Consider the following 24,627-nt stretch of genomic DNA (forward strand, 5'->3'; position numbering starts at 1 on the left):
GCAGAGAAGATTGAGAGAAACTCCCCAAATATAGGTGTGCCAAGCTACCCAAGAAGACTCTATGCTGTAATCGCTGCCAAAGGTGCTTCAACAAATTACTGAGTAAAGGGTCTGAATACTTATGTAAATGTGATATTTTGTTTGGGGTGGGTGTTGCAAAAATGTCTAAAACCTGTTTCTGCTTTGTCATTATGTTTTTTGTATTTTTTATTTTATTTCACCTTCATTTAACCAGGTAGGCTAGTTGAGAAAAAGTTCTAATTTGCAACTGCGACCTGGCCAAGATAAAGCATAGCAATTCTACACATACAACAACAGAGTTACACATGGAATAAACAAAACATAGTCAATAATACAGTAGAACAAAAGAAAACAAAAAATCTATATACAGTGAGTACAAATTAGGTAAGTTAAGGCAATAAATAGGCCATGGTGGCGAAGTAATTACAATATAGCAATTAAACACTGGAATGGTAGATGTGCAGAAGATGAATGTGCAAGTAGAGATACTGGGGTGGAAAGGAGCAAGATAAATAAATAAATACAGTATGGGGATGAGGTAGGTAGATAGATGGGCTGTTTACAGATGGGCTATGTACAGGTGCAGTGATCTGTGAGCTGCTCTGACAGCTGGTGCTTAAAGCTAGTGAGGGAGATATGAGTCTCCAGGAGATTTTTGCAGTTCGTTCCAGTCATTGGCAGCAGAGAACTGGAAGGAAAGACGACCAAAGGAGGAATTGGCTTTGGGGGTGACCAGTGAGATATACCTGCTGGAGCGCGTGCTACGAGTGGGCTATGAGTGTGTGGATTGATGAGGAAAGCAAACAATTTCATCCATATAGAATAAGATGTAACAAAATGTGGAAATGTCAAGGGGTCTGAATACTTTCCGAATGCACTGGATGTATAGATTGCATTTTGATTACTGTTACAGTGCTATTTGGGTTGTTAATTGGATTCGACCCGACGTTCTCGATTTTTGTTGTAATTTAAAAAAAACATGTTACTGCATTTGTAGGAGCTAGTAACATAAGCATTTTGCTAAACAACGCTATAACATCTGCTAAACTGTGTACAGGACCAATACACTTTGATTTGAACCTTTAGCTAGCAGGCTTAATAAATCCTCTACAGGATCGGTGGCTCCCCCACGGGACGGTTGAGCTAACGTAGGCTAATGCGATTAGCATGAAGTTGTAAGTAACAAGAACATTTCATAGACATATCTGATATTGGCAGAAAGCTTAAATTCTTGTTAATCTAACTGCACTGTCCAATTTACAGTAGCTATTACAGTGAAAGAATACCATGCTATTGTTTGAGGAGAGTGCACAGTTATGAACTTGAAAAGTTATTAATAAACCAATTAGGCACATTTGGGCAGTCTTGATACAACATTTTGAACAGAAACGTAATGGTTCATTGGATCAGTCTAAAACTTTGTACATACACTGATGCCATCTAGTGGCCAAAATCTAAATTGCACCTGGACTGGAATAATACATTATTGCCTTTCTCTTGCATCTCCCAACTGAGTCATGTAACATTTAAAAAACACATGTTTTTTTCTTTGTATTATCTTTTACCCGATCTAATGTGTTAAATTCTCCTACATTCATTTCACATTTCCACAAACTTCAAAGTGTTTCCTTTCAAATGGTATCAAGAATATGCATATCCTTGCTTCAGGTCCTGAGCTACATGCAGTTAGATTTGAGTATGCAATTTTAGGTGAAAATTGAAAAAAGGGGGTGGATCCTTTAAGAGGTGTTTAACCTTCATAATCACCTAGTCAGTTAGATCATCATTGCCACCAACAGATTAAGATCCCAGATTAAGATTATTACGTTTATTTGTTATTTATCCGTGTCACTGAATGAACAGCGGCCAATAGCAGTGACACACACACACACACACACACACCACGCACACCCAGATCCACCAATCACAGACACCGTTACTGTACTCCCATAGGCTGTGAGCTCAGTCTTTGAACAGCAGTACAGCATATCCCTGTGGTCTAAACCCTTGCATGCCACCATGTAAATAACATGTCATTACACTAGGTCCCCACACTAGTAGGAAATAATAACCCATCTCATATGCAAGAGAAACTTCCTATGTTCGTCTGTTAGTTTGTCCAAACTCCTTCAAACTCAGTGATGCCTCACACCAACACGAAAGCATAAACAGATTCCATCATCATTTATACAATCCTCAGCTTACCTAAGCAGTTTTGTTCAATTTAATTTCTGAAACTAGCCAGAGTGAAAGCCCTAATGTAATTATAAGCAAACATTGTCTGAGTTAGGCTGCGGTGTTCGATTACATCAAAACAAAAATTATTGGTAATTACGTTAAGGTGACAAATGATATGACGCATGATCCTGTCCGCTTGCCAGGTAAAATATTTGCACAGAACTATATTTGGAACTTTGCTGGCAATGAGTGAAGATATGAGTCTGTCACTGTGTTTCTCTCTCTCTCTCTCTCTCTCTCTCTCTCTCTCTCTCTCTCTCTCTCTCTCTCTCTCTCTCTCTCTCTCTCAATATTAACCATTTCTTCCCCCTCTCTCGCTCTCTGTGTTAATGAAGTTAACACATACACTGCTTAACCTATTATATATAAACTCCTATGAACCATCTTGTGCTTAGTGCTTAGCTTGTAAAATTATTTAAAGTCCGGCATATCATAACTCAAGATAATTCAATGCAAACTAAAACCGCGTAACTAATTTCTGTTCGCTCCTCCAGTGACATAAATACACACCATGCAGCTACACTAAAGTGACAGCAATTAAGGCCCTCAGTTATTTATTGTTCAACGGGAACCTTTGCTGGGTAGCTCTTGGACAGAATAAGCCCTTTAGCAATACAAGAGGGTAGAAGAGTACAGAGTCTTGCTTTTATATGAGAAACTCGATCACTTCAAATGACTCCCATGTGAGACCATTGCGAAGGAAACTGAGAGCAACGGCCATTTTGGCCCAGAAAGAACAGTGCCCAGAGCCTAGATTTATAGCTTCACCCCTCATTGACTAGAGCGTAAACACAGAATGCATTTCGATTGAGGGCCTGGGCCCTAAGTGACTACTTATGAAAGGTGCATCTTGTTCGTTTCTCTAACACCTTTGTTGGTAGAGCTAAAGTAATATCACATTTTGGCACAGTGTCCGGGCGTGGCCCAAGGCCCACTATGCTTAGAGTTTATTGGATAGGGAACCTATTGTTGATACCACACAGGTGGTTGGGCCTAAATCCCATGCAAGTATAGATAGTTAATTAACATGGTAGGATAGCCAAGGTGGGCAACAAGGTAGAAGCTCTCTGGGTGGTCCGGTTCTAACAAACTCAGCACCGCAAATATTAGTTGAGTTGATAAAGAGTTTGATACGCTGGCTGCCATGGCAACCCTTTTAGGAGGTTTGTGACCAAGTAATATTCAGATGCTGTGATAACGGTAAAGAAACTGAATCATTGACACCAGCCTTTGATCTTTGGTTATGATGCTTTAAAAATCTGACGACGAAAGGAGTGTCTGAAAGTTATTCTATTGAGAGAAATACCAAGCTTAGTGCAGCAGGGTACCATATTAGTACCATTACTTTCATCGTAATTCGCACAGTAACATCAGCCGGTGTGTAATCACTTCAGTGAGTGGAACCGTGAGGAACAACTTTTACAAACAGAACAAAAATGTGTCTTTGTCAAAGGAAACTCTCAGTTTCAGTTCGAATAACATGTAGAAGTTATTACGTTCTCCTCTCCATATGTCTTGCACTGTAGAACTTTATTAACCATAAATAACATTATGTTAGGGATTTAAAAAATATTGTTTTTCATAACTTCTCTGGAAATGAAAAATAAAGTCATCTTTTTGTTGCTGTTGTCAATTATAATGACTTACATGTATTGTGTTGCATGTAAAATGGCAACTATATGGGAATAATATTGTCTGTATGCCCATAGGCTCTTTCCTTGGCCAAAAGTGTGACATCCCTAAGGTTTCCAATTATTTTAATCAATAAAATACCAAAACTTATGAAAACCCAAAGTTAGATAGACATTCCCTGTATCAGATGAACATTGAAAAAAGTCCTGAGTCATGTAACATTATTTCATCTCTCCTCTCCACACATTTTTTTTGCGGACCGGTAGAAACCTAATTATAATAGAACACAGACATGGCTCGGGTTTGGCCTTATCCAACAGCCAACAAATGATTCTTATAGGCACCGAATGCACAAACCCAAACTGAGGGGGAGCATTGCAGTTCAAACTTCAAACGCCAAGCTTTATGGTAAACGATTGGCAGAGTTAAAAAATTCTCACATTGAGCAATGATCGTCTCCTATGAAGAGCAAGCTCCTTTGAAATGCCTTCCATCACCCTTCCCCGTTAACCAAGAACATTTTTCACTCTTTTATGTGCATCTCCCTCCTCAAAGTGTGTGTGTGTGTGTTACACTAGTAGGGAACTTAATCCTAGCTCCATCTGAGCCTCTCCAAGGTCTTCATATAGAGGAGCGAAACTTTTATATACAGGACCAAGTCCCTCAACCTTCAGAGCTCCTCAACCGGCTTAGTACTTTAACAATGGCTTATAAAAAGCCTATGTTCCCCAGGCTCATATTAAAAAGGCCTATTCTCTCCCAGACTGCTCCTTTAACTAGCTCATCTTGAGGACCAAGATAAGCACTTTCTCTCCCCACTTCAAGTGTGTGTGTCAAAGAGGTTGGAAGGAGCTAGCCTTTCGCTAGCCTAGCTAGCCCCTGTAACTAGCTCATCATGAGGGGCTCATTAGCCCTTTCTCTGCCCTCTACAAGTGTGTGTGAATGAGGACTGGAGGATGGAAGGAGTTAGCCTTTTTCACTAGCTAATGTCCATATCTTGCCCAGCCATCTGGAGTAGCTGTGAAGAAGGATAGCAGGATAGCGTAGCTACTTAAGTGCTAAGTGGACACCCACTTGAAGCTTAATTAAACTCTCCCCAGGTGGGTCCCCAGCAGGCTGTGGCAGAAAGAAAGGGCAGGAGGTCCCTGGGAGGAGAGAGAAACACCATTGTAAATACAACCCATATTTATGTTTATTTATTTTCCCTTTTGTACTTTTACTATTTGCCCATCGTTGCAACACTGTATATAGCCATAATATGACGTTTTCTCTATTTCTCAATTTTTCTCTATTCCTTTGGTACTTTTGTGAGTGTAATGTTTACTGTTTATTTTATATTCTTTATTTCACTTTTGTTTATTATCTATTTCACTTGCTTTGGAAATGTAAACATGTGTTTCCCATGCCAATAAAGCCCTTTGAATTGAATTGAAATTGAGAGAGAGAGAGCGAGAGAGCATGAGCGAGAGAGAGCGATAGAGTGAGAGAACGAGAGAGTCAGGGAATGAAAGAGACACCCAGAGAGAGAAAACGAGAGAACAAGCGAAAAAGAGCGGCCCACCTGCAGACCATGTGCGGAGCAACTTGATTTACTGGCAGGCTTAAGCTGTGGTTAGTGGGGCAGACGCTCTTAAAAACACGGTGCTAGCTCTCAGAAGCTCTGAAGAGGGCCGCACTTTGCCCTCCCTAACGCCCCCCTACCCCACTCCCCTCCGCCCTACTGACAGGCTCTTAAATTTACATGCCTGAAGACGTGCCCGATTGGCCTCTACACTTGTTTATAGGTTGTGTGTAAGCCCCCCCCTTTTTTTTCTCTCTCTCTGTTTTCTAGCCTCCAACACTCCCCTCCTCTCCCAGACAAAATGAGGCAATGAAACCTGGTGACAGATTGGCCTGATAAAGTGGTAATCATTACACTCGCTTTAAAGCCCACCGACCTGATAACAGAGGGGAGAGGGCTACAGATTCCCCCTCCGTTGTCTGATTAAGATAAGCGAGTTTAGCAGCAACAGCTACTGACTCACATAATACAGACAAATAGAGAGAGAGGGGGGGGGATGCGGAGAGAGAGAGAGAGAGAGAGAGAGAGAGAGAGAAGCTGAGAGAGGGAGGAAGCAGAGAGAGAGAGAGGGAGGGAGGGAGGAAGCGGAGAGAGAGAGAAAGCGGAGAAAGAAGGAGAGGGAGGAGGGGAAGAGAGAGAGAGAGGTGAGGGGAAGAGAGAGAGGGGAGTGGAAGAGAGATAGAGAGGGAGGAAGGGGGAGAGAGAGATAGGGAGGAAGAGGCAGAGAGAGAGAGAGGGAGGAAGCGGAGAGATCGGGAGGAAGCAGAGAGAGAGGGAGGAAGGGGAGAGAGAGCGAGAGGGGAGGGGAAGAGAGAGAGCGAGAGAGAGAGATTAGGGGAAGAGAGAGAGTGGGAAGAGAGAGAGAGGAGGGGAACAGAGAGAGAGAGAGAGGAGGAGAAGAGAGAGAGAGAGAGGAGGGGAAGAGAGAGATAGAGAGGGAGAGAGAGCGAGCGAGGGAGGGGAAGCGAGACTGGCTCATAGCTTGTGTGAATCAAACAAAATACAAAAGCTTCTCAGAAAATCTTGTACCGAATCTCAACATTCTCTGGTCATTAGATTCAGTCATTTAGTAGATTTCCAGTTAAAAGCAGTAGCTATGCAACATTCACATACAGTTGAAGTCGAAACTTTACATACACTTAGGTTGGAGTCATTAAAACTTGTTTTTCAACCACTCCACACATTTCTTGTTAACAAATTATAGTTTTGGCAAGTCGGTTAGGACATCTACTTTGTGCATGACACAAGTAATTTTTCCAACAATTGTTTACAGACAGATTATTTCACTTATAATTCACTGTATCACAATTCCAGTGGGTCAGAAGTTTACATACACTCAGTTGACTGTGCCTTTAAACAGCTTGGAAAATTCCAGAAAATGATGTCATGGCTTTAGAAGCTTCTGATAGGCTAATTGACATCATTTGAGTCAATTGGTGGTGTACCTGTGGATGTATTTCAAGGCCTACCTTCAAACTCAGTGCCTCTTTGCTTGACATCATGGGGAAATCAAAAGAAATCAGCCAAGATCTCAGAAAAGAAAGTAGACCTCTACAAGTCTGGTTCAACCTTGGGAGCAATTTCCAAATGCCTGAAGGTACCACATTCATCTTTACAAACAATAGTACGCAAGTATAAACACCATGGGACCAAGTAGCCGTCATACCGCTCAGGAAGGAGAAGCATTCTGTCTCCTAGAGATGAACATACTTTGGTGCGAAAAGTGCAAATCAATCCCAGAACAACAGCAAAGGACCTTGTGAAGATGCTGGAGGAAACAGGTACAAAAGCATTTATATCCACAGTAAAACGAGTCCTATATCGACATAACCTGAAAGGCCACTCAGCAAAGAAGAAGCCACTGCTCCAAAACCGCCATAAAAAAGCCAGACTACAGTTTGCAACTGCACATGGGGACAAAGATCGTATTTTTCTGAGAAACGTCCTCTGGTCTGATGAAACAAAAATAGATCTGTTTGGCCATAATGACCATCGTTATGTTTGGAGGAAAAAGGAGGAGGCTTGTAAGCTGAAGAACACCATCCCAACCATGAAGCACGGGGGTGGCAGCATCATGTTGTGGGGGTGCTTTGCTGCAGGAGGGACTGGTGCACTTCACAAAATAGATGGCATCATGAGGAGAGAAAATTCTGTACATATATTGAAGCAACATCTCAAGACATCAGTCAGGAAGTTAAAGCTTGGTCGCAAATGGGTCTTCCAAATGGACAATGACCCCAAGCATACTTCCAAAGTTGTGGCAAAATGGCTTAAGGACAACAAAGTTAAGGTATTGGAGTGGCCATCACAAAGCCCTGACCGCAATCCCATAGAAATTTGTGGGCAGAACTGAAAAAGTGTTTGCGAGCAAGGAGGCCTACAAACCCGACTCAGTTACACCAGCTCTGTCAGGATGAACGGGTCAAAATTCACCCAACTTATTGTGGGAAGCTTGTGGAAGGCTACCTGAAACGTTTGACCCAAGTTAAACAATTTAAAGGCAATGCTACCAAATACTAATTGAGTGTATGTAAACTTCTGACCCGCTGGGAATGTGATGAAAGAAATAAAAGCTGAAATAAATCATTCTCTCTACTATTATTCTGACATTTCACATTCTTAAAATAAAGTGTTGATCCTAACTGACCTAAGACAGGCAATGTTTTACTAGGATTAAATGTCAGGAATTGTGAAAAACTGAGTTTAAATGTATTTGGCTAAGGTGTATGTAAACTTCCGACTTCAACTGTAACATTCCCACCATGGGGAATGAGAATGCACATTGTGGTCTGTAACACCAGTGTAACCGCTTATACCCACAAAACCTCAAATTGCATAGCTCAAACTGAGACCTTTGATGATTCTCTGGGAGTTTAGCAGCAACAGCTACTGACTCACATAATACAGATAAAGAGAGAGAGAGAGGGGGGAGAAAGCGGAGAGAGAGAAAGACAAAGGATGCGGAGAAAGAGAGAGAGAGGGAGGAAGTGGAGAGAGAGAAGGAGGAAGCTGAGAGAGAGGGAGGAAGCGGAGAGAGAGAGGGAGGAAGCGGAGAGAGAGAGAGGGAGGAAGCGGAGAGTGAGAGAGGGAGGAAGCGGAGAGAGAGAGAGAGAGGAAGCGGAGAGAGAAAGAGAGGGAGGAGGGGGAGAGAGAGAGAGGTGAGGGGAAGAGAGAGAGGGGAGGGGAAGAAAGAGAGAGCGAGAGAGGGGAGGGGAGGGGAAGAGAGCGAGAGAGGGGAGGGGAAGAGAGCGAGAGAGGGGAGGGGAAGAGAGCGAGAGAGGGGAGGGGAAGAGAGAGAGAGCGAGAGAGGGGAAGAGAGCGAGAGAGGGGAGTGGAAGAGAGAGAGAGCGAGAGATGGGAGGGGAAGAGAGAGAGAGAGAGGGGGGGCAAGAGAGAGAGAGCGAGGGAGGGAGGGGAAGAGAGAGAGGGGAGGGGAAGAGAGAGAGAGAGAGAGGGGGGCGGGTAGAGAGAGAGGAGGGGAAGAGAGCGATAGAGAGGGAGAGGGAGAGAGAGCGAGAGGGGGAGGGGAAGAGAGAGAGCGAGAGAGGGGAGGGGAAGAGAGAGAGAGAGAGAGCGAGAGACGGGAGGGGAGGGGAAGAGAGAGAGAGAGAGAGAGAGAGGAGGGAAGAGAGGAGGGGAAGAGAGACAGAGCGAGAGACGGGAGGGGAAGAGAGATAGAGAGAGAGAGAGAGAGAGAGGAAGAGAGAGAGGGGAGGGGAAGAGAGAGCGAGGGAGGGGAGGGGAAGAGAGAGAGAGAGCGAGGGAGGGGAAGAGAGAGAGAGAGCAAGAGAGGGCAGGGGAAGAGAGCAAGAGAGGGGAGGGGAAGAGAGACAGCGAGAGAGAGCGAGAGAGGGGAGGGGAAGAGAGAGAGAGGAGGGGAAGAGAGAGATAGAGAGAGAGGCAGGGAAGAGAGAGAGGAGGGGAAGAGAGAGATAGAGAGAGAGGAAGGGAAGAGAGAGAGAGGAGGGGAAGAGAGAGAGCGAGAGAGAGCGAGAGAGGGGAGGGGAAGAGAGAGATAGAGAGATAGAGAGAGAGAGGGGCGGGGAAGAGAGAGAGCGAGAGAGGGGAGGGGAAGAGAGAGAGGGGCGGGAAGAGAGAGAGAGAGAGAGGCGGGGAAGAGAGAGAGCGAGAGAGGGGAAGAGAGAGAGGGGCGGGGAAGAGAGAGATAGAGAGAGAGGCGGGGAAGAGAGAGAGAGGCGGGGAAGAGAGAGAGAGGAGGGGAAGAGAGAGAGCGAGAGAGCAAGAGCGGGGCGGGGAAGAGAGAGAGCGAGAGAGGGGAGGGGAAGAGAGATAGAGAGAGAGAGACTGGCTCATAGCCTGTATGAATCAACCAAAATACAAAAGCTTCTCAGAAAATCTTGTACCGAATCTCAACATTCTCTGGTCATTAGATCCAGTCATTTAGTAGAGTTCCAGTTAAAAGCAGTGGCTAAGCAACATTCAATAACATTCCCACCATGGGGAATGAGAATGCACATTGTGGTCTGTAACACCAGTGTAACCGCTTATACCCACAAAACCTCAAATTGCATAGCTCAAACTGAGACCTTTGATGATTCTCATAGTGACAAGTGACACTAGAGAGATGTAGGGAGGGGTCATTCTGAAGGACAATACGCCCGTAGGCTAAAACCCAACATCACTGGCTGAAACCCAAAGTCATTTTCTGAAACCCGACATCATTGGCTGAAAACCAGTAATTTGCTGAAACCCGACATCATTTGCTGAAAACCAGTAATTTTCTGAAACCCGACATCATTGGTTGTTCTATAGGACATACTGTAAACATTCAACACGGAACACAGCCCATGGGATGCACACAACCAGACCCAAGTCACATAGTTCTGCTACCCTGGCAACAACGTCTCATGGAGCTTAGGGGCTTGCTGACTAGAGGAAAGATTATTACAGAAGTTCTGGTATTGATTAGAATATAGGATTTGCGTCATGTATGACATATCGTTATGGTAACCACGCCATGCCTGGATATGACAGTACAAACAAACATAAACACAAGGAAAAACTTTGCCAATAGTTTAACATTTTTTATTATAATAGTTGACCTGTTATTCAACACTTTATCAAACTCGATATGGTGAGTTTAGTTGGCAAGATAGACCAACTGTGGGTTTAGTTGAAAATAAAGACAGGGGGTTGGGGTTAGCCTAGTGCAGGCAAAAAAATGTTGCATTCCTGAAGCATATGTCTTAGATAGACTCCCCAGGCAGAGAGGAAATCTGACAGCCATTTTGGTTCCAGACTCAAACCTCTGATTAACAAAAAACAGCCAATCAGGATTATCGCTCCTATTTAATCATCTAGTAAACAGTCGCCTGCTCCATTCTCCTTCTTTCGCACACACACACACACACACGCACGCACGCACGCACGCACACACACACATATTATAGAAAGAGGACAAAACATTTTGATCCCGGACAATCCTACTGTCATGATCATGCTACCATGGTAGCAGCTTGGAAAGAGCTAACGATTCCCAGCAGTCAATGTCAACTAGTACTGTATGCCAGTTTGAATATGCTGAGTGTATGCTGTTCGTGTGTTCTTGCAGCGATGGCACTGCAAGTCAAGCTTGTCGTGTTGTGGACCCAAGTAAGTCTTGTCACTCTTCCTGCAGCAAGCCTCACAAGCTTCACTGTCCCTTTTATCCTCGATGCTCACGTTTCCAACCCTGTTGTTGCCACCACCACTGCTGTTGTTGTTGTTTTGTACTGTATCTGTACTCTCTCTGTATATGGGTGTTACGTGTTTTTGTGTCCCCACCTACGCCACACATGTGTTCTCTTACCTCTTCTCTTCTGTTCCTCACAGCATGTGATTGCCATCCCGTGGGTGCTGCTGGCAAAACCTGTAACCAAACCACGGGTCAATGTCCCTGTAAAGACGGCGTGACTGGTATCACGTGCAACCGCTGCGCTAAAGGCTACCAGCAGAGCCGCTCGCCCATTGCCCCCTGCATAAGTACGTGGAACCCAGCCTTTCCTAGTTGCCTGAACCTGCCTCACCAGCCACCAGCCACCCATATTAAAACCTTGGGTCGAGATATGACTTTTGCCCATTCCATCTCTATGCTTGAAACTTTCATACACACCTCCACAAAGAAAATTGACAACTTACAAAAAGGAACAAACTCACTCAACTAACCAACCAACTACACCCTCCCACCCTCCCTCCGTCCCTCCCACCCACACTCCGTCCCACCCTCCCACCCTCCGTCCTGGCTTGACAAACACACACTACATGGCACAGAATCCTACCCTTCCTCTTTCTCTCTTCCATTGGTTTCCTCAGACAAGCATTTAGTCACAGTGTTCTGACCAACTGGTAAATCTGAAAGCTAAAATAAACAAATCATCCCCCAGAATCCTCTGTAATGCCTCAACCTCCCAATGTTGACAGTCCCCATAAATCCAACAGTGCCAAGTACAGGTCTGGAGCCTAGTTAACGAACACCATCTCTAGGATCCACCAGTGTCCCTCATTGGCTGAAAAGGGAAAAGGGCCAATGACCAAGGGCAATCAGCATCTCAAAACAAAAATTAAATGGCTGCCACTTTATCTTAATTATTTGCCATTTGTTTTCAGACTCCAAAACAATACATTTTAATTGCTGATTTTGGTCAATAAAATTATGATTCAGAGGTTAAATAAAAGCTATTATGAAATTAATTATTCAGATATCTTTGATTTTACTGGGAAAGTCGCGCCACTGAGTCGGAGGTGTGAAACTTGGAGATGCTGAGGTCCCAGCGATCAGATGGGATCAACACAAATATTTAGTTTCTTCAATAATTGCTAAATAATCTTTTTTAAAGCCCTTCCCATTAACATTTAGTGATACTGAAACCTCTTGCCAATTTCAGTTTTAACAGGAAGGGATAAAATGTCACATCTCTGACTTCATATACTTTCCAATGTAGAGGGCCATAAATCAGACCATACGAGTCGATTATGAGAAACAGGCTCATTATTATTATGTGATCTGGCATGCGTGGCTGAATCCAGATCGGCTATCAGGGCTTGGCAGGTCGATTAGCAGTGACACAGAGTAATCAGTAGGGAGTAAAAACCACATGGCCTCTGGCAGCAATTTTTTTTCTTGTCACAAGACAAATGCTTGCATTCTTAATGAGAAAATACCAAATTAGTCCTGTATAAATTAAACAATTAAGGGAAAGGGGGATACCTAATCAGTTGTACAACTGAATGCCTTCAACTGAAATGTGTCTTCCGCATTTAACCCAACCCCTCTGAATCAGAGAGGCGCGGGGGGCTGCCTTAATCGACGTCCACATCATCGGCGCCTGGGGAGCAGTTGTTGTTGGGGGTTAACTGCCTTGCTCAAAGGCAGTACGGCAGCAACCTTTTGGTGACTGGCCCAACACTCTTAACCACTAGGTTACTTTCCACCGCTATGATTAGTACAGGTTTAGATTCATAATGTTTATACACAGTATACAGTACTGTATACTATACTGCATGATTGGGATAAGTCCTAATCAAATCAGAGGCGTTGAGCAACATACTTGATTCTTTCTTCCTTTACCACACAGAATCTTCATCTACAGTGGCTTGTGAAATTATTCACCCCTTTGGCATTTTTCCTATTTTGTTGCCTTACAACCTGGAATTAAAATAGATTTTTGGGGGGTTTGTATCATTTGATTGACACAACATGCCTACCACCTTGAAGATGCAAAATATTTTTTATTGTGAAACAAACAAGAAATAAGAAAAAAACTGAAAACTTGAGCATGCATAACTATTCACCCCCCAAAGTTAATACTTTCTACAGCCACCTTTTGCAGCAATTACAGCTGCAAGTCTCTTGGGATATGTCTCTATAAGCTTGGCACATCTAGCCACTGGGATTTTTGCCCATTCTTCAAGGCAAAACTGCTCCAGCTCCTTCAAGTTGGATGGGTTCCTGCTGGTGTACAGCAATCTTTAAGTCATACCACAGATTCTCAATTGGATTGAGGTCTGGGCTTTGACTAGACCATTCCAAGATATTTAAATGTTTCCCCTTAAACCACTTGAGTGTTGCTTTAGCAGTATGCTTAGGGTCATTGTCCTGCTGGAAGGTGAACTTCCGTCCCAGTCTCAAATCCCTGGAAGACTGAAACAGGTTTCCATCAAGAATTTCCCTGTATTTAGTGCCATCCATCATTCCTTCAATTCTGACCAGTTTCCCAGTCCCTGCCGATTAAAAAAATCCCCACAGCATGATGCTGCCACCACCATGCTTCACTGTGGGGATGGTGTTCTCGGGGTGATGGGATAGTATTTTCCTTGATGGCCAAAAAGCTAAATTTTAGTGTCATCTGACCAGAGTACCTTCTTCCATATGTTTGCCTGGTTTGTTGTGGTGCCATATTCTTAAAATTTTTTAAATAATGGATTTAATGGTGCTCTGTGGGATGTTCAAAGTTTCTGATATTTTTTATAACCCAACCCTGATCTGTACTTCTCCACAACTTTGTCCCTGACCTGTTTGGAGAGCTCCTTGGTCTTCATGGTGCCGCTTGCTTGGTGGTGCCCCTTGCTTAGTGGTGTTGCAGACTCTGGGGCCTTTCACAACAGGTGTATATATACTGAGATCCTGTGGCAGATCATGTGACCCTTAGATTGCACACATGTGGACTTTATTTAATTAATTATGTGACTTCTGAAGGTAATTGGTTGCATCAGATCTTATTTAGGGGCTTCATAGCAAAGAGGGTGAATACATATGGACGTACCACTTTTTCGTTTTTTATTTCTTTTATTTTTAAAAAGTCATTTTTTTCATTTCACTTCACCAATTTGGACTATTTTGTGTATGTGTATTACATGAAATCCAAATAAAAATGCATTTAAATTCCAGGTTGTAATGCAACAAAATAGGAAAAACGCCAAGGGGGTGAATACCTTTGCAAGGCACTGTATGCATGACCGCCAATACACTGCTATTGTACTCTTTTCCTTTCCTGTGTATCTTATCTATCTTGCCAACCTTTCCTTTTATCTATGTGTTCTCATTCAACTGTATCTGTGCTTCTCTGTCCTTGCTTCCCCTCGCTGCTTACACATCTGTTTCGATGGTTTTATCCCCCTTTTGCTGCCAGTGTAACAAAATGCATTATGTTTTATATCTAATGTTACCATCCTGCTCCTTTGGAGATAAGAGGAGCTCTTTTCATGCATGGCTTCATTCAATGTCAACTTCCTGCCTCTGTGAATAGCCTACACGAGAGGGTGAAGGAGAGCTGAGAGAATGAAGTCTTGGATGTAAAACCGCAGATACCTCGTCGTGGGGGCGAATAGAGGTGTGAGGGGAGAGACATTACAGATTTCACCCCCCCTAGATCTTAAGATTGAATCTTGCTGTTCCCCTTGGATCTGATCTGCCAGGTAGCTCCACCTGTATGGCATTCATATTAGGAAGTCCTCAGTTCTCAAACTTCCTAATATGGATGCTGTACAGCTGAGAGAGTAAATCTCTACATGTGAAACCTAACCAGTAACCATCCCTTCGTACAGTTACCCCACACAGCACGTCTACATCTACTGACAAACTGCAGGTTGTACACTAATACTAAAGCTTGTCTGCTGGAAAATAAACACTCTCACTCATAACTCTTTCATCAAAATAACGGTTGTCTTTAATTCTATGTCAAATGTATTAAAACACAATGAAGCTAACTTTTGTCTGTGTTTGTGCGGTGTTTTTACCTGGAAACAGAGATTCCTGTTGTTCCTCCAACAACCACAGCCAGCAGTACAGAGGAGCCAGCAGGTGAGTGGCTCCAGTCTCAGTGCTTATCTCTCACTATACTGCTTGTGTGATCCTAATTCCTCTGCAAAATGGGATTATTAGAACATGTTCTTGAGATTCATTTGTTGATATCAAACTATTTAAATGCCACTGGCTCCACCTGTGGATACCCATAATGCCTTTAGCTAAGATTTGGTTTACAGTGTGTATTTAGGCTGAACAGAAAACAGAAAGAACCGCTCTCCCTCTCTTCCATCCCCACCCCTTCTAACTAAACATTTCCTTCACGTGAAATGTTAGAGCGAGTACAGTTTAAATTGGATCCCCGTTGCCTTCCCCCTCACTCCCCTCGTTAGAAGTTCATAAATATTAAATCAGTTAGCCGTTGCCTTGGGATGTAGCTCCTTTAATCTTACACTCTTCATCCAATTAACTGTGTAACTGGAACGCAGTGGGGTGTTGGCACGGCAACGCTCTGGGCCTTGATATTGTTGATCTGTTGATTTTGTCTCTCTAAGAGGAAAAGAGAGGGAATATGGTAGTGAAAGGAAAAGAGAGGAATTTGGGGCTCTGGTGCTATTCAGGGAAGCGAGCTCTTTCTCGAATTCAGGAGAGATGAAACAGTAGCTTGTTCAGAGGGGATTTCTTCCAAATTATACAGTGTGCATCACTCTCCCACCAGCTACTGTCAAAACACAGCAGTACTGTGTATATATCATTTAATGGACTACTTCCTTAGTTAAATCTTGTTAATTAACATGGAGAGATTAAATGGAAATTGATGGAACTTTTATATAAACACCTGTTAAACTTGAGAATTAAGCTAGAGACATGGTATGAGATATAAACTATTCAGGAAAGAATGTTAAGAACTGCATTACAAATGAACAAAGATGACAATGAAGATTTGTCACTAGTTAGTCACTACAATAATCTGTCAGGGGGCAACACAGGCCACATACGTATCCTTTGCCCCTAGCTTGTGGAAAAGTGTAGTCATAACGGTATTCCTCTCCTAGACAGAGAGGAATTGTAGCGTGCGAGAACGCCTGGCAGCGGTTCTCAGTCCTACCGTTGGACATCTCTACTGCTGTTCTCACAGATCAGATTGACAGGGAAGTGAGGGCACTCACTCCTCTTTTCTTCTCTCCCTGTTTCATGCTTTTTTCGCAATGTCACCAAATCAATGCAACAGGTGTAGACCTTACCGTGAAATGCTTAATTACAAGCCCTTAACCAACAATGCAGTTAAGAAAAGACAGTTAAGAAAATACTGACTAAATAAACTAAAGTAACACAATAAAATAACAATAAAAAGGCTATATACAGGGGGTACCGGTACCAAGTCAATGTGCGGGGTTACAGGTTAGTCGAGGTAACTTGTACATGTAGGTACGGGTAAAGTGACTATGCATAGATAATTTACAGCGAGTAGCAGCAGTGTGAAAACCAAATAGTCCGGGTGGCCATTTTATTAATTGTTCAGCAGTCTTATGGCTTGGGGGTAGAAGCTGTTAAGGAGCCTTTTGGACCTAGACTTGGCGCTTTGGTACCGCTTGCCATGCGGTAGCAGAGAGAACAGTCTATGACTAGGGTGGCTAGCGTCTTTGACAATTGTTTGGGCCTTCCTCTGACACTGCCTAGTATATAGGTCCTGGAAGGCAGGAAGCTTGGCCCCAGTAAGCGTCCGGATTAGTGTCCCGCTCCTTCAAAGCTGCAGCTCTAGCCTTTAGCTTGGTGCACATGTTGCCTGTAATCCATGGCTTCTGGTTGGGATATGTACGTATGGTCACTGTGGGGACGACGTCATTGATGCACATATTGATTAAGCCAGTGACTGAGGTGGTGTACTCCTCAATGCCATTGGATGAATCCTGGAACATATTCCAGTCTGTGCTAGCAAAACATTCCTGTAGCATAGCATCTGACTACTTCTGTATTGAGCAAGTCACTGGTTCTTCCTGCTTTCGTTTTTGCTTGTAAGCAGGAATCAGGAGGATAGAATTATGGTCAGATTTGTCAAATGGAGAACGGTGTGTCTAAAGTTTATTTCCTCTGGTTGCATCTGTGACATGCAGGTAGAAATGAGGTAAAACGGATTTAAGTTTGTCTGCATTAAAGTCCCTGGCCACTAGGAGCGCCGCTTCTGAATGAGCATTTTCTTGTTTGCTTACGGCCTTATACAGCTCATTGAGTGCGGTCTTAATGCCAGGGTCGGTTTGCGGTCGTAAATAGACGGCTACGAAAAATATAGATAAACTCTTGGTAGATAGTGTTGTCTACAGCTTATCATGAGGTACTCTACCTCAGGCGAGCAATACCTCAAGACTACCTTAATATTAGACATTGCACACCAGCTGTTATTGACAAATAGACACACATCCCCTCGCTAGTCTGGGAGCAACATTATATCCTTCGCATCCTTCCCTGGCTGAACTAAACAAACTGTGGGTTCCCATTTATTGTATCCTGAACAGTGAACACAGAGGTTTTCAAAAGGCAAGTGAATCACTGGCTGGTCAAGAACTCTCGATTTTCGACATCGCTTGATAATTCGCCATAGTTCTCGCTAGTTCCGTCATCCCTGATTCTCTGCATTTGAGTGAGCATTAACGCGTAGGTGTTCTTGCGGAATAAGAGCTAAAAAGCTCCCGTTATAATCCTATTGATTAAACTGTGTCATCGGACCAATGTAAACATCATTATAGAGGAAACGTATAATGATACTGACCACTTAACTCCGTATAACGTAATCACCTTGGGGAATTCCTGTACATACAACTTGAATGGGGCGACATACTATGAACATTCTATAGAAATGGGAGATGTTGAAATCAAGCAGATTGCAAGGTGGGGCACTTTGACTGACAGATTGTATGCGTCACATCAGATTCCTGGGTAGACGGACAGAGGTCCGGCGGGACCACCCAGGCTTCCAAACCAGAGGATGCATAGTTGCATACATTACTGGGTCTGGACCGAGCCAACCACTGGCTGGCTTAGTACGTGGACAAATGGGATCTCATCCAATACATGATTGGTGACAGATGTGGTTGTTCTTATCAGGGCTACCCCCTCACCAGTCCCCCAAATGAGTGCCTATGTCATTAGAGAAGCATATACATCTTTGCAAAAATGTCAAAGATGTTACTGAGTTACAGTAAATATAACAAAATCAGTCAATTGAAATAAATTAACTGGGCCCTAATCAATGGATTTCACATGACTGGGAATACAGATATGCATTTGTTGGTCACAGACACCTTCAAAAAAAGGTAGGGGCGTGGATCAGAAAACCAGTCAGTGTCTGGTGTGACCACCATTTGCCTCATGCAGCACCACACATCTTCTCCTCATAGAGTTGACCAGGCTGTTGATTGTGGCCTGTGGAATGTTGTCCCACTCCTCTTCAATGGCTGTGTGAAGTTGCTGGATATGGGCGAGAACTGGAACACATTGTCGAACACATCAATCCAGAGCATCCCAAACATGCTCAATGGGTGACATGTCTGGTGAGTATGCAGGCCATGGAAGAATTGGGACATTTTCAGCTTCAAGGAATTATGTACAGACCCTTGCGACATGTGGCTGTGCATTATTATGCTGAAACATGAGGTGATGGCGGCGGATGAATGGCGCGTCAATGGGCCTTAGGATCTCATCTCTGTGCATTCAAATTGCCATCGATAAAATCTCAGACGACACCACAGGTGAAGAAGCCAAATGTTACATGTGGTCTGCAGTTGTGAGGCCGGTTGGAAGTATTACCAAATTCTCTAAAATGAAGTTGGAGGCGGCTTATGGTAGAGAAATGAACATGAAATTATCTGGCAACAGGTCTGGTGGACATTCCTGCACTCAGCATGCCAATTGCACGCTCTCTCAAAACTTGAGACATCTGTGGAATTGTGTTGTGTGACAAAACTGAGTGTCCTTTTATTTTAGAGTGGCCTTTTATTGTCCCCAGCACAAGGTGCACCTGTGTAATAATCATGCTGTTTAATCAGCTTCTTGATATGCCACACAGATGGATCATCTTGGCAAAGGAGAAATGTTCACTAACAGGGATGTAAAGAAATTTGTGCTCACAATTCGAGAAAAGCTTTTTGTGTTTATTTCAGCTCATGAAACCAACACTTTACATGTTGCTTTTATATTTTTGTTAAGTGTAGAGAGAGAGAGAGAGAGAGAGAGAGAGAGAGAGAGAGAGAGAGAGAGAGAGAGAGAGAGAGAGAGAGAGAGAGAGAGAGAGAGAGAGAGAGAGAGAGAGAGAGAGAGAGAGAGATACAGACAGATGCAGATATATACATTGTTTTATCTAGATGGAGAGACTAAGTCATGATATTATTACTACTTTGGTTTGTAAGGTAGGACTAAAGGAAAAGAAACCGGCATGCTTGGGGTGGGCTGATTATAGGTGAGGCTGGACAGCTGTGCAGCAGGTGCCTCCCCCCTACCCCAACCCCATCAGAGTCGGTTGAGGGACTCATTTGTCTCCAGCGATGTGTTCTGGGTTCCCCACCTCCCTGGGTACATGGAGGGGTGGAATGCATGGCGAATATCTCGGACGGCAAGGCCCAGACAAAACACATATTGTGCGGTTAGGTCACGGATAGTGTGAGTAGTCACTCCCCCTTGGTCGTCGCCTGACAGAGATGTCTGTAGAGCAACGGAATGTGGAGGAGATTATAACAGCTGAGCTGATCACCATGATATCAACCAGTGACCACAACCAGGGTGGTATTCATTAGGCACGAAATGGAAGAAAACAGTCAGAACCGTTATAAAACAGGGAGTTACTGTCGAAAGTCATCAAATAAGAAGCGTTCGTTTTCGGTTACAAAACGTTTTGGGACGGTGTGCCCTTATGAATATGATCCAGGATATGGGCCACGATGGTGATGATAAGAAAGACGTGTTTTTTTTGTGGCTGGAATGGTTCAGGATTTGCGGTGAGACCCTCCCTGGATATTTGGGACATGAGTCTCTCTCTGGATCCACGCTACACACCCTGTTAATACTCTCTGCTGCCTCACTGGGCTTTAGTGTTGTGTCATGGGATTTTATTACCTGCTCCGAGTTTAATATGAGAGAGAGAGAGAGAGAGAGGAGAGAGAGGAGAGAGAGAAATGGTGACCCGAGAGAGAGGGAGAGAAAGAGAACGGGGAGAAAATAGCATTCTAATAGCATTGTATTGGCGTGTCATCATCATCGATACCAAACTCACAATATGATTTATGGCTTGGCAATCTCAGCCTGGCTCTCACAACATGAACACATTGGCATCTGCCTCTCTCACTCTCGTCTGTTGTCTGCATGTTGGGATGGAGCCAGCATCATTGCCCGCTGACTCCACTGAAACTCAATTGCAGTAATAGGGATGACCACACTCTTGTTTTAAGATTGGTTCCACAGAACATGCCGCCCAAAACAAACAACCCACAAAACCATTATGTCATGAATCATAAATAGACGCTTTCACTCTCTGTTGTTTCCCAGCTCTGTCGCTCACTGGGATCGAAAACAACGTTTCCCTTACTTCAGGAGGATGAAAGAATGAATGAAAGAGAGAGAAAGAGGCCGTGTCCGAAATCTGTCTTGCCTACTACTTACAAAAACAGCATACTGTGTACTAACCATACTGCATACTATTTAGAATGTAATGTTTAGTAAAAATCGATTCAATAAGCAACAAATATCACCATACTAGACTCACCCATACTGAGAATACGTCATCAGATGTGCAACTGCACCGTTTCCCGACATTCTATCATAATGGTACAGCACGTCTCACTATCAGCTGCTGTCAAACACGCCTGGATCTGAAAAGATGATTCTCTTCCTCAATAGCATGCAGCAAATTTGTACTAGATGAAAAGTCGAAACGAGTATGACATCCATGACATGGCATACCATTTTTTTGAACATACTATAAAACGTTCTATTTTCACATACCAAAAATGCCTACTGTTTAGAATGCAATTATGGGTATTTGGACACAGCCAGTGTTGTGTTCGAGACCACCTAAAGCGAGACCGACTCAAGACCAAGACCGGAGCAAATCGAGTCCGAGGCTGGAGGGGGGCGAGACCGATTCAAGACCAAGTCAAGACCGAGACCAGACAAATGCAAGTCCAATTCAAGACCATGATTGTAATTGTGTCATATCGCCACGATAAGAGTTCAAAATGTTCTGTGTTCATATTTCAGAAGAACAGTTTGTTCTTCTTTTCACAGAGACAAGACTGAGACACTCAATATTTGGTCTCGAGACTGGTCTCAAGGACTACAACACTGGACACGGCCAGAGAGAAGAAAGAAATGAAGAAACAAAGAAAAAAAAGAAAGAAAGAAAGAAAATAATTAAGAAAACTCTCTTTGGACAGGGTCCAGCCCTACTGCAACGGTTCCAGCAGCCCAACAGCCCAGGCACTGTGGCTATAATCTAATTACATGCTTTATTTGCCACAATTTGTCTCTCAATCAGTCTTGTTCGCGGAGAAGAAAGAAGTAGGGAGGAGAAAGGCCTCCCCCATGCCCCTATTTACACCTCTTTGTTCCAGCTAAGCAGGTCCCTGTCACTGGGTCCTGTCTATGTCTTTGCGCTACTTTTATCCATGTAGATAAAAGTCTGAAAAATGTGCCTAGGACTTAGACTGTAAGAGGGTGTCAATCAATCTCTCCCACTGCTAAAGAAGCACAGACACATCCAGGCGGCAAAGGAGCGTCTCTCAGCGTTTCTCCTTCCTCGCGCAAACAACTGAGAAACAAAGGGAACTACACCTCCCAGTAAGAGAGCGTAGAGAGGAGATGGAGAGAGGTGGCGCGGAGGGGAGGTACAGGGAGCTCAGCGCCCCTGGACTAATTCCACTTCCCCTGACTAGAGTGTCCCACACAAAGGGTACATTTGTCCTCGCGGTGGGGGACTGCCTGGTCCTGTATGGGGATCTGGGGGTGCTCGTCTCAGGAGTACACTAATGGCCAACGGGAGCTATCAAAGGAAAGTATCATGATGCCATCAAGGGGGTTTATGGGAAAACAAAAGCAGCCTTTTCCACAGGCCCGGGTTGTCATTTACATGGAAATCAGGCGCCGCTCTGCCTAGTATAGACTCCTCAATTTCATCTACTGTGCCATTTACCCCCTCACAACTACCTTCTCGAACGCCATCAGCTGAGACGATTTGAGGTTTACTTGAAACCCCTCACCCGGCCAACCAACTTCGACCTCTTCTAGTGTCCCCCCAGCCACTCTCCCACCCTCCTCTACTTTGGGTGCATTTTTCCTCGTTTTAGCGTTACCCAGGCAACCTCATTCACCCAGAATATAAAGGGAAGTATAAGGCAGGCATGGAGCAAGGACCTGGTCACAACAACGAAGTTTGTTCATATTCAGGCTGGCTGAAAGGTCTTATCCTTCCTCCTACCAGCCCATCACCCTGCTTAACACATTACCCCCTCCTCTACTCATCCTTCCCTCTCACTCCCTCTGTCTCTCTTTCCCTTCATCTCTCACTCCGTGAAAAGATAGCACTATTAAAAATTTTTCAGAGGAGAGTTTAGAGGGAACTGTGCCGATACAGTACTCTGGATCCAATTTGTGTCAGAGAGTGAATAAAGGGAAACAAATGATTTTAATTTCTATGTTTGGCCTCGCGTCATGCACTCTTTACTGAAGGTGACTGGCTGTGTGACAGCACAGCGTGGGGCAATCAGGAAAGCCTTGGCACCTTTTCTGTTAAGGTTAACTCAGAGAAGTGGGCTGTGTGGATATACACTTAAAGTCTCAGTAATTCATCACAAACCTGTACACTTTTCACATTACCTAACCAAACTGAGTTAAGGCAAGCAGTACTACTCTGGCCTGATGCATCTACCATAGTTGCTAAAACTGTGGTGGAATAAACTAAATATCTGAGCCAGCACAGTACAGTTCAGGGGCCTCATTTATAAATGTTGTGTACATATAAAATATACCGCTAAACATTCCTGCTCCCATTTTCCTGTAAAAGTTGCCATTTATAAAATCAGAACAAACCTTTCTAGCGGTTGAAGTATTGTATTGCAAACATGCAAGTATTGTGTGCAAAATCAGGGATATGATGACATGATTTTCCCCCAAAACCCCCACAAAAAAACTGGAAAACATAACAAGATGCTGCCATTTGCCATTAGTGAGAAGAGTGAAAACCAATGTATTTTATTTTTGGAATCTAAAATAATTTGACATACAGTACCAGAAAGTAGTCATACCCCTTGACTTATTCCACATTTGTTGTGTTACAGCCTGAATTCAAAATGGATTGCAAAGTGAAAACATGTTTTTAGAATTTTTTGCAAATGTATTGAAAATTAAATACAGAAATAACTAAATGACATAAGTATTCACACCCCTGAGTCAATACATGTTAGAATCACCTTTGGTAGTGATTACAGCTGCGAGTCTTTCTGGGTAAGAGCTTTGAACACCTGGATTGTCCAATATTTGCCTACTATTCTTTAAAAAAATGTCAAGTTTGATCATTGCTAGACAGCCATTTTCAAGTCTTGCCATAGATTTTCAAGCCAATTTAAGTCAGAACTGTAACTAGGCCACTCAGGAACATTCAATGTCGTCTTGTTAAGCAACTGTTTTATTTTATTGTCATTCTGAAAGGTGAATTTGTCTCCAAGTGTCTGTTGGAAAGCAGACTGAACCAGGTATTCCGTTAGGATTTTGCCTGTGCTTGGCTCTATTCCGTTTCTTAGTCCTTGCCGATAACAAGCATACCCATAACATGATGCAGCAACCACCATGCTTGAAAATATGAAGAGTGGTACTCAATGATGTGTTGAAAATGCCCCAAACATAACACTTTGTATTCAGGACGAAAAGTTGATTTCATTGCCACATTTTTTGCAGCATTACTTTTGTGACTTGTTGCATACATGATGCATGTTATGGAATATTTGTATTCTCTACAGGCTTCCTTATTTTCTCTCTGTCAATTAGATTAGTATTGTGGAGTAACTACATCCTCAGTTTTCTCCTATCACAGCCATTAAACTTTGTAGCTGTTTTGAAGTCATGGTGAAATCCTTGAGCGGTTTCCTTCCTCTCTGGCAAATGAGTTAGGAAGGACGTCTGTATCTTTGTAGTGACTGGGTATATTGATATACAATCCAAAGTGTAATTAATAACTTCACCATGCTCAAAGGGATATTCAATGTCTGTTTATTGTATTTGTTTACTCATCTACCGATACATGCTCTACTTTGCAAGGCACTGGTCTTTGTGGTTGAATCTGTGTATGAAATGTACTGTTCAACTGAGGGACCTTATAGATAATTGTACGTGTGGGGTACAAAGATGAGGAAGTCATTCAAAAATCATGTTAAACATTATTATTGGACACTCC

General features: G+C 43.4%; 1 protein-coding gene across 1 annotated transcript in view; it reads left to right on the forward strand.

The window, feature by feature from the left end:
• LOC106564677 (netrin-1) overlaps positions 1–24,627 on the forward strand; it is a 97,115-nt gene that overhangs the window by 57,012 nt on the left and 15,476 nt on the right. The window contains exons 4-5 of the mRNA XM_014130892.2: positions 11,285–11,434; positions 15,198–15,251. Of these exons, the coding sequence (XP_013986367.1) occupies positions 11,285–11,434; positions 15,198–15,251 (204 nt within the window). The remainder of the gene's footprint in view (positions 1–11,284; positions 11,435–15,197; positions 15,252–24,627) is intronic.

This window comes from Salmo salar, chromosome ssa12 (assembly GCF_905237065.1).
Source record: "Salmo salar chromosome ssa12, Ssal_v3.1, whole genome shotgun sequence".
NCBI lineage: Eukaryota > Metazoa > Chordata > Actinopteri > Salmoniformes > Salmonidae > Salmo > Salmo salar.